Source organism: Gavialis gangeticus, unplaced genomic scaffold, assembly GCF_001723915.1.
Source record: "Gavialis gangeticus isolate Ggan-Ray unplaced genomic scaffold, GavGan_comp1, whole genome shotgun sequence".
NCBI lineage: Eukaryota > Metazoa > Chordata > Crocodylia > Gavialidae > Gavialis > Gavialis gangeticus.
In genome coordinates, this window is record NW_017729022.1 from 86,359,029 (window position 1) to 86,368,191 (window position 9,163).

The 9,163-nt window shown below is 47.1% G+C and overlaps 1 protein-coding gene across 1 annotated transcript in view; it reads left to right on the top strand.

Annotated features, from left to right (window-relative positions):
* The first annotated feature begins 720 nt into the window (after positions 1-720).
* SLC25A18 (solute carrier family 25 member 18) overlaps positions 721-9,163 on the top strand; it is a 15,647-nt gene continuing 7,204 nt past the window's right edge. The window contains exons 1-6 of the mRNA XM_019515557.1: positions 721-920; positions 4,267-4,389; positions 5,684-5,739; positions 6,924-7,014; positions 7,869-7,987; positions 8,594-8,786. Of these exons, the coding sequence (XP_019371102.1) occupies positions 898-920; positions 4,267-4,389; positions 5,684-5,739; positions 6,924-7,014; positions 7,869-7,987; positions 8,594-8,786 (605 nt within the window). The 5' untranslated portion in view covers positions 721-897. The remainder of the gene's footprint in view (positions 921-4,266; positions 4,390-5,683; positions 5,740-6,923; positions 7,015-7,868; positions 7,988-8,593; positions 8,787-9,163) is intronic.

The following is a 9,163-nucleotide window of genomic DNA, read 5'->3' on the forward strand; positions in this document are numbered from 1 at the left end:
TTCTGAACCCATCTACCTTTCTTGCCCTGCATCCTGTCGAGGGTTTTGTGGCTGTCACTGCTTTCTTTGTCTGCCTTCCAGCCCCTTCCCTCTTCCTTCGCAGCAACTGCAAGGTTCACTTGTGGGTGAAGTAGGAGGGATGGGAGGGAAGCTCAGGGGCTCTTAGTCGTGGCTTTGTACCGCAGGGATCCTCGGCGTCTTGCCTCTCAGCAGAGACAGGAGCCCTATGATGGGTACTTCTGTGCCATCTGTTCAGGGATTCCTTCAGAATCCTGTTGCTAGGATGACACCAGCTCAAAGAGCTACCACAAGCTGTTCCAGGAACTCGGGGAGTAGTCAGGACCCACAGAGAAAGCTGTCATAGCAACTGGAAGAACAAGGCTGACTTGGTTATGAATCACTTGCCCCTCTTGGGAATTCAGCCCCTGGCCCAGAGCATGAGAATGGTGCAGAAGGGAACCTTGCCCCATGGCAGGGGTAATTTGGGTAATAGGGTGAATTTCACCGCAGGAGGAAAGGAAATGTTTCTGTGGTGAACTGATTAGGAAAAGAAAATAGTGGCTATTTGAGGCTGCCCAGAGCCTTGGGAAGTTAGACTTTGGTCCCTTGGGTGATGAGCTAATGGACGGACTGCAGGGGAGGCAATACAAAGTGCAGGATGAATTGTGCTCCTATTGATTGATGTATTACTTGGCCCTGGGTGTAATTACCAGAGCTGCAGTATGTGTGATATGCCCTTAGGTGCTGAAGCACATGATAAGTGCTGCTGTAAGATCTGGTGTTCTGTTTCCCAGCTGAACAAAGCAGCCTCTTTCAAAGCGAAGCTCGTCTCTGTCTCTGTGGAGAAAGAATCTCCCTGTGTCAGCAGCAGCCAAGGAACGAGGTCCCCAGGGAACAATGGGAAGCGAGAAGAAGATCAGGTCAGTGTCACTCCCATTGTTTCTTACCCTTCAGTGAGTAATTGTGGCCTCTTGTGAAACTGCCTCCTGGATGTCGGTTGCAGCAGCTGGGAGCCAGTGGGCCTGCTCTTCACATTGCTTTGGATGATGGAGTGCAGGAAAACCCAGGTGACTTCTGTGCATTTACAAAGAGTTCAGCTTTAATTCATCCAGAAAGGTCCTAAGAGCACCAACAGGCATTTTAGTCCTACTGCTGTTGTTCCAACAACTGCACCACCACTGGGGTATCATCACCAGTTCAGTATGTTTGAGCCCTGCCTGAGCTGTCCCATGAGTGTGCTGGGCAGTGCCACTCCAGTGGGTTTGTAGATGGAGATGTGGGAGGCATACATACACACTGAGCTTTTACAGTGTGTGGGCTGATGTGCTCAGCTAACCAGTCTGCGAGGGAGTTGCCAGCCAAGCAGACTACAGGTTAAGTCTGTTGTTTAGCAACTTTCCCAGCCCAACCTGGGGACTCTGCATTAGACCTGAGGTTCAAGCTCAGGTTAGGCTTAGATCAAGGTGTGGTAAAACCAGGGCCTTGGTGTCCCTTCTATCATGTTTGAGGACATGCTGCTGAATGGAGTGGGTGTACTTGTCAAACAAAGGTATTTGTCAAACAGCCAGCCAGTAGGATAATTAGGAGAAAAGAAGCTGTAAGAGAGAAGATGGTCCTCAGGAGTCAGGGCAGCTGCAAGACTCTTCTGTGTCTGCTACCTAGGACATGGGAAAGCAGCTGTCAATCTCTTGTTCCCATGCCCTGGGAATGAGACCTGAAAGAACAGAGTCCCCTAAAAAGGGCAAGACCTTGTACAACTTCTCTTGTTGAACAGAGCTGACCTTCAAGAACATATTCACTCTCTTTAATATCCACCTTCCGCTGTGAGGTTGCATGCATCTCAAGTGCTCACACTTAGAGGACTGCCCCCACCACCTCCAGAAGTGTCCAAGCACATAAAGGATGGTAAGTGTTTCCTGCTCATCAGTTCCTCTCAACTGCCTTGGCTCCTGCTCTTTGACCCAGACCACATGCTTGACCTATACCCATTTTCTAAACCTGACTTCTTTTTGTTCTTTCTCTTGATTCTTTGATCTTTGAACTCTTTGATAGGATTTTTTTTCCTCTCTTCCATCACTTTTTTTCTAGTGAGACTGGAAACTCCCCTGGCCTGTGTCTATATCCAGCCAAACTAAGTTTTAGTTTTTTCTTCACTTCAGTCTGGTGTCTCTCTTGACCATTGATGCGACTTCCTGTATATTTCCTGAATTTCTCCAGGGCCCAAGCAAAGTCTGTGATTTCCCTATGGTATGTTTCTGTACTTGACATCACCAAGGGGTACTAATTCCAGGTGCCCCTGCACCAAACAATCTTTCACTTCCAGAGTAGTCACTGCATTTGGTAATGCAGTCTTTTTGTTGGTGTTCATGCAGGAACCTGTGATCTGTGTCCAGGTGATCTGTCCATTGCCTTGGAGTCTCCCACAGTGGAATGGGTAAAGCACTTGAAAAGAGAAAGAAAAGTCACCAGGAACAAGAGGTTTTTTTAATGTATTTTTCATAGGCACATTTCATGTCCTGCCTGCCTTCCCTTCTTCCCCAAAGTCCTTGACCCTCTGGGATCCTGCAGTTGGGAGGAACTGAGGACTGAAAGTACAGACTTCTTTGTCTGCCCTTGGGACAGAGCACAGTGTACATGAGATATTATACAGGCATTGCTAGGAAAAAAGTCGCCAAGCTCACAGGCTTGAAGCACTTGCACAGCTACAGTGAGGATCTGTGTGTAAAGATGCATCTTCCCATAACCCCATGGCTAAGATTTTTTCAAAGCTACCTTGGAGGCTTACTTGAACAGCACTCCTCAAAATGATCGAGGACACCCCTGAGTCAGCTTTCCATCTCTCTCTGCTTCACTGTCTGTGCTCCTAAGGTACTTACTGGGACCTGGATCCCATTAGCACATCACAGTCTTCAAGGGATTTTTCTTCACAACACTCCACCAATTCAGGGACATGCTGTTTTTACTTTTTCCAGGCACAGAGGGTATGTCTACACATGCATTAACATGCGTTAGTTAATGTGCATTAAATCTAGTACCTCCATTTTGGGGTAAAATGCCTATTAGCCAATCTTAATGCTCATTAACTAAGAATCATAGGGTGTCTGTACACAGGCTCAGAGGTGGAGGAGGGGTGTGCTTTAATTAAAGTGGCTTCAAGAACTGCTCTAATTAAAGCACCTGGAGCATCTCGTATATTAGCGTCCGTGTGCTTCAAAATGGCCGTGGTGGGGCTTTTATCTAAAGTTTGTTCAACAAGCTTTAGATAAAGTCCCCCACCGGCATTTTGAAGCACGGGGATGTTGATGCATGAAATGCAGAGGTGGCTGGAGCATGATAATTACCATGCTCAACCAGATTCAGTTCATTGAGTCTGTTCTCACGTGCTGTAATTACAATGCATCGGAGCAGTCTTTGTGCTCGTATATAGGCACCCATGGTTTTTAGTGATGCTTTGATGCACATTGGCTTATTTTAATGTGCATTAACTACAAAGCATGTTTATTTAGTGATGCTTTAATACACATTAAAATAGGCTAATGTGCATTAAAGTGCATGTGTAGATGTGCCCAGAGAGACTAAGTGACTAACCCAAGGCCGTGCAGGAAATCTGTTGCAAATCAACAACTTAAACCTAAGTCTTCTGGGTCTTGACCCACTGGACCATCCTTCAAAAATTTCCTGGTGGCCGTTCAGCAAACACCCCTTTCCCCTCCTGCTCAGGTTTTCTTTATGTAGTTGAAATTTCCATTGCTAGATCCTTTTCACTCCCTCCTGTGTGTAGCAGCTTACTTAGTGAAATCATCTGGAGAGGGCTGAGCTCAGAGGATGGGGCCTGCTACTTCACTGTTTAAGCAGAAGAGTGCCCAATAGCCAAAATCAGATTTTTCTGAATAAAATCGTGTGTGTGTACATAAAGTATCATGGTGTTCTGTTTTTAAATTGACATTCAGAATTAAGCGAGACCTTCCCAGATCTACACATCTGAGAACAACTTTAGCTCTTTTCACTGAGGGTGGGGGTATTTGAGGTGCTAAACTTCGGTGCTGAGGAGAGGCATGGAAGTTGAGTAATTGATGATGGGTGCTGCAGACAGTAGAAGCTGCCCAATTGTCTTGGGACTTAAGCTCCCTTTGCGTGGCATTTGTCCCGCCTGAGCTGTCAGCCAGGAGAGATTGGGGTGCAATAGGAGAAACAGCTATTGTTTTGTGGCAGAGAGCTGCCCAGCTCTGTGTTGCCTGCTGTGTTTCATTTTTCTTTTCCTTTCAGTCTTCCAGCAAAGTTGATCAATGGAGGAGTGGCTGGGCTGGTGGGGGTGACCTGCGTCTTCCCAATTGATTTGGCGAAAACCCGTCTTCAGAACCAGCAGAGAGAAGAAGTCTACACTGGCATGTATGTGCTCACAGACCACCTCCCCGCCACCTCCAAGGGGAGGTGCTAATGAGTGAATCTGGAACTGCCCCTCAACAATCTTGCGGGTGGCTGGAGTGGAATATTATTTCCTAAGCTGTTCCCCTTATTAATTCCTCAGCCTTGAGGAGCCTCCATGGTCAATGCTATTTTCTGTCTCCAGAGCTAAAATATCTTAAGTTCCCAGGGCTTCTGGGTGTATGGAGAAAGACCCCTGGAAAGAGCAGGCACCTGCCTTACAGGCTCTGGTCACTAGAGGGTGCAGGGAAACAACAGTAATGATTATTTAAGCTTAAAAAGTGCTTGTAAGTGCTTCGAAGTGAAGGGCTATGTGACCACTAGCTGGCTGTGAGATTTGAAAACCTTTTCCTTCAGGTCAGGGTGACTTCCGCTGAATGGCATTTTCTCTCCCTACTTAAAACAAAATGAAACCCTCCCACCCCACCTCTAGTCTTAAAAATCAAAGCCCTCCTCTGCTGCAGGGCAAGGTAAATACTCAAGAGTCAGGGCTGGTTAAATTCGTTGTTGCTAATAGAAGTTTCTTGCCCAGTTTTCCTGTAAGAAAGTTGCTCCACGGTTTTTCCCTGGGAGCCTGGCTAGCCAAGCTGTGCAGTAGAGCAGTGGTTCTCCACTAGGGATGGTTATGAAATGTACCTAGGGGATGTCCCAAGGCACTGCACCAATACTTTTCAATCTAAAGCAAGGAATACCCTACTCCCAGAGGCGTAACTGGCCAGCTCCTGTGCATGGGGCAGCACTGGCTGCTGTGCTACTGGTAGCATTGCTGTAGTCAGCTGCCACCTGGAGCGATCATTGTTTATAACTTGAGCCTTATATTTCTAAGCAAAAGTTTTTGACTTGAAGAAGGGGCCACTGCCTGGGGACAGAGTAGCTGCCTCCTGGCCACAGGTATGCCATTATCTTTTTGTATAACCAGGCTGTGTTCTAAAGTGTCCCTGTCCTGTTAAAACATTGCCAGCCACCGCTGTGTTATACATGGAACAGCTCTCTCCCTCAAGTGGCACTTCTGTCCATGCCCTATGTAGAAAGTGCAGCCACGTTGCAACAGAATGAGATGTTTGTATATGTCCATGTACCACTGCACTTGGAGGAGGCTGGCTGGCATATCCACTAAGTGCATGACCAGGTTGCCCTTTCATGGCTGCTTACAGAGGCAATAAACTGCAGCTGTATTTAAGGTAATAGAGCTGTTGGTAGTGAACCAAAGAATGGTCTTGGGGCAGCTCACCCTGTGTCTGTCTCTCTCTGGTTCTAGGCGGGATTGCCTGGTGAAGACTGTGCGCTCAGAGGGATTCTTCGGCATATACCGAGGTAGTTTCTGTAGGGAATTTAAGGAGCAACTTTCCAATGCATAGTTCCAGCATGTCCCAGCCTCACTGCAGAAGGGCAGACTTCCAGTTGAATGCCTCTCCCCTGCCCCTCAGTAATAAAGGCATCCTTTAATTCCAGCCCCACACAAAGACATTGCTTTAATTTGGTAAGCAGGGCTGACAGCTAATGAAAAGGAAAATGCTGGACCCAAAAGAAAGGAAATGATTTGGAGAAAAGCAATGGAAATTATCAGAAGCAAGGCAATATGATAGAGAAATATTAGATAAGGAACAGAAAGGTCAGCTGTTGCTCCATTTTTTTTTTATTTCCCCTTATAAGAAACCAAAAGACTAACTATTGAAAATGGATAGAAGCACACACCCTGTGCCTTTCTACCCAATATACATGTAACATGTGGAACTCCTTGCTGCAGGGTATTAGTGAGACAACTATATAAATTCATGCTCGGGACAACATATTTATGCTAATAAGAAGAACAGACATAGTTATGCTAGGATAGAAGGATCCGGGAAGGAATTTTTTTTCCCTAGAAACAGCATTGTGGTGCTGGGGACTCCTTTCTCTGGCTTGGTTCATTTCTGTAGGTACTATGTTGGAGTAGATGGACACTGACTTCTTGGGTTGTTGCCCATCCCTAAACTCCAGCAGAACTGAGGGTGTAGGAGACCTTCCTATTGTTAGTCTTTGTCTACGGAGATCCTCTCCTGCCCCAAAGTTACAGGACCCTTTGTGTCTCCTTGGAGACACTGGCCTGCAGGCTGGTCCCAGCTGCCCCTTCCTAATATTGCCAACATCCCACTGCTTGATGTTCAAACCATTTCATCCCAAGGATTAACATGAAGTGCATGTGGAACTACTACTGCTCCACAGGTATTAGTCTGCCAGCACTGCTGTCTGTCAGCACACAGGCTCCCAGGCATTCCCAGCCCTTACCTCCAGGCTGTCTTGCCCCCAAGGCCTGGCTCTGTTTCCATTGCTGTCTCTTTGGAACGTTCTTCCTCTTCTGCCCTTTTGACCTGTTACTAGCTGGGGTCTCCAAGGTAGAGTGCAGAGGATAATTTCCCTTTACTTCTCACTTGGCCTAATTCAAGGGAGGAGGGATTTTAATAGATTAGAGTGTGACAGAATTAACCCTTTATTTCCCATTCCCTATCCTTACCTAGGAGCTGCTGTGAACCTGATGCTAGTCACTCCAGAGAAAGCCATCAAGCTGGCTGCTAATGACTTCTTCCGACAGCTGCTCTCACAGGATGGGTATGGAGGAAACGTCACTCTCTAAGTTTGGCTTTACGCATGTAAAAAGTCAGTTGAATATGGGTAGGAATGGGGGAGGAGGGAGGTGTGGAGGTATTTGTATGAAGTTATTTGAACAGGCATGTTTAATTTTGCATTTATGTAGATCTTTATCATTGTGTGAATGTGTAGTTGTGCATGTGTGTAGTCACGTGGGTATGCGTACAATATATACAGTATGTGTTGCATGTGCATGTTTGGTGGTTATATTGTGTGGTGCTTAGGGGAATGTGTCCAGGAATGTTATGGGAATCTTTTGCCTTTCTCTGAAACATCTGAGACCCAGTGTTTAATAGTACAGTAACTAGAATAAGAAGCATAAATGGAAAATCTCATGCTTCAAGACTTAACTTGATCATCAGCTGAGGTCAGGAAAGAGTTTGCTTTCTAGGTACATTATTGCAAAATCAAGAACATGGTCAGGTTTGTTGGTTGTTTTGTGTTTTTTTGGGGGGGTGTGGGAGATTGTATATGTATCTCCTTACAGCTAAGGCCTTTGTAGACAAGTGTTAGAATGATTGATGTGTTTGTGGATGAATGGGTATGTGGATATATTCTTTGTGCTGGGAGCATGTTTAGAAAATTTTGTAGATGTCTATCCTGCTGTTCTCCTTTGAGTGGATGTGTGAACTACTCTGTCTAACCTATTTCCTGTAAGAAGGCTATGTCAGTGTGAACCTGTAAGAAACCATCCATGCAGAGATGGCCTGAGATTAACAAGGAGTAACATGAGAAGGTGGTGTACTCCCCATTCATTGCTTCAGTCTATGTGTGCCTGCCATGCACTCCTTTTGTATCTTTACTGTTCCCTGCAGAAAGAACCTAACACTGCCCAGGGAGATGCTGGCTGGCTGTGGAGCTGGGACCTGCCAAGTGGTGGTCACCTCCCCAATGGAGATGCTGAAAATTCAGCTCCAGGATGCGGGACGGCTGGGTGAGGCCCTGTTTTGGGCTGGGGCAGTGGGAGTGGAGCTTGCTTGGGTTCTTGCTTTGCTTTATGCACTGGATCCCTTTGCTGCCTGCTTCTAGAGATCTCCCTGGTGTTGCAGCAGCCTTTAGAATACATCTCTCATGGTGCTTCAGAGGAGACTTCTGCAGCCCCATCATCTCAGGTCTTGCTTCAGGGGAGCCCCCAGGGACTCCTGTCCCAGCCTTTCTATCAGAGGGAATGACCTGGACACTGGCAGTGAGGATAACTTACAGTTCCTGCACCCCCAGACTCTCTCAGCAATGATAAAATTGATTTGAAAGTATAATTTGAATTGAAAAACAGAAGAAACTTCATAGGGAGAATGACAGGCTATGCTTTGAACTTTCAGCTGTGTGCTGCATGCGAGTGTTCAGGATCTAATGTATGGTATGGTCCAACAGGGCAGTGATTGCTATTGAGCTGGTTGCCAGTGAAGAGGTTACCAGTGTAGTAGCAGGTCCCAGGGAAGCCAGGCACAGATTGTTGGGGTTGGGGGAGCTCCACAAAATACAAGGGGTCTCACCCCTCCCAGTTCAGGGGCCAATCTAATTCTTTCCCTTTGCTTTTTAGCTGTTCACCAGCAGAAGGTTTGGGGAGCAGATGGGCCAATGACAGCCTCCTCCCACCCACCACCAGTCAATGCTTCCACGACTGAGCCTACCTCAGCATTCAGGCACCCCTCTGCCACTGTGATTGCCAAGGAGCTGCTGCAGATTCAGGGACTAGCAGGCCTGTACAAGGGCCTGGGAGCCACCCTGCTCAGGTGAGGAGAAGGGAAAGAGGCTGTCTGACATGCAAGGACAGATGGGTGGCTGGATGAGTAGCATGGAGCCCATCTGTCTGTGAGATCTGACCTACACAGATGTGTCATCTGGTCTGTGCAGCTGCCAGCAGGGCCAGAAATTCAGCAGCGAGGCAGGAGGCCTAGTATAGATTCATAGATTCATAGATTAAGGGTCGGAAGGGACCTAGTAGATCTTCTAGCCCGACCCCCCGCCAGGGCGGGAGAACAACAAAAAACCCCAAAAAGAGAAACGGGACTCAAACGAGTCCAGCCAGGTAGGCATCCAGCCTCTTCTTAAAGACCCCCAGGGTAGGGGCCAGCACCACTTCCCTTGGAAGTTGGTTCCAGCTCCTAGC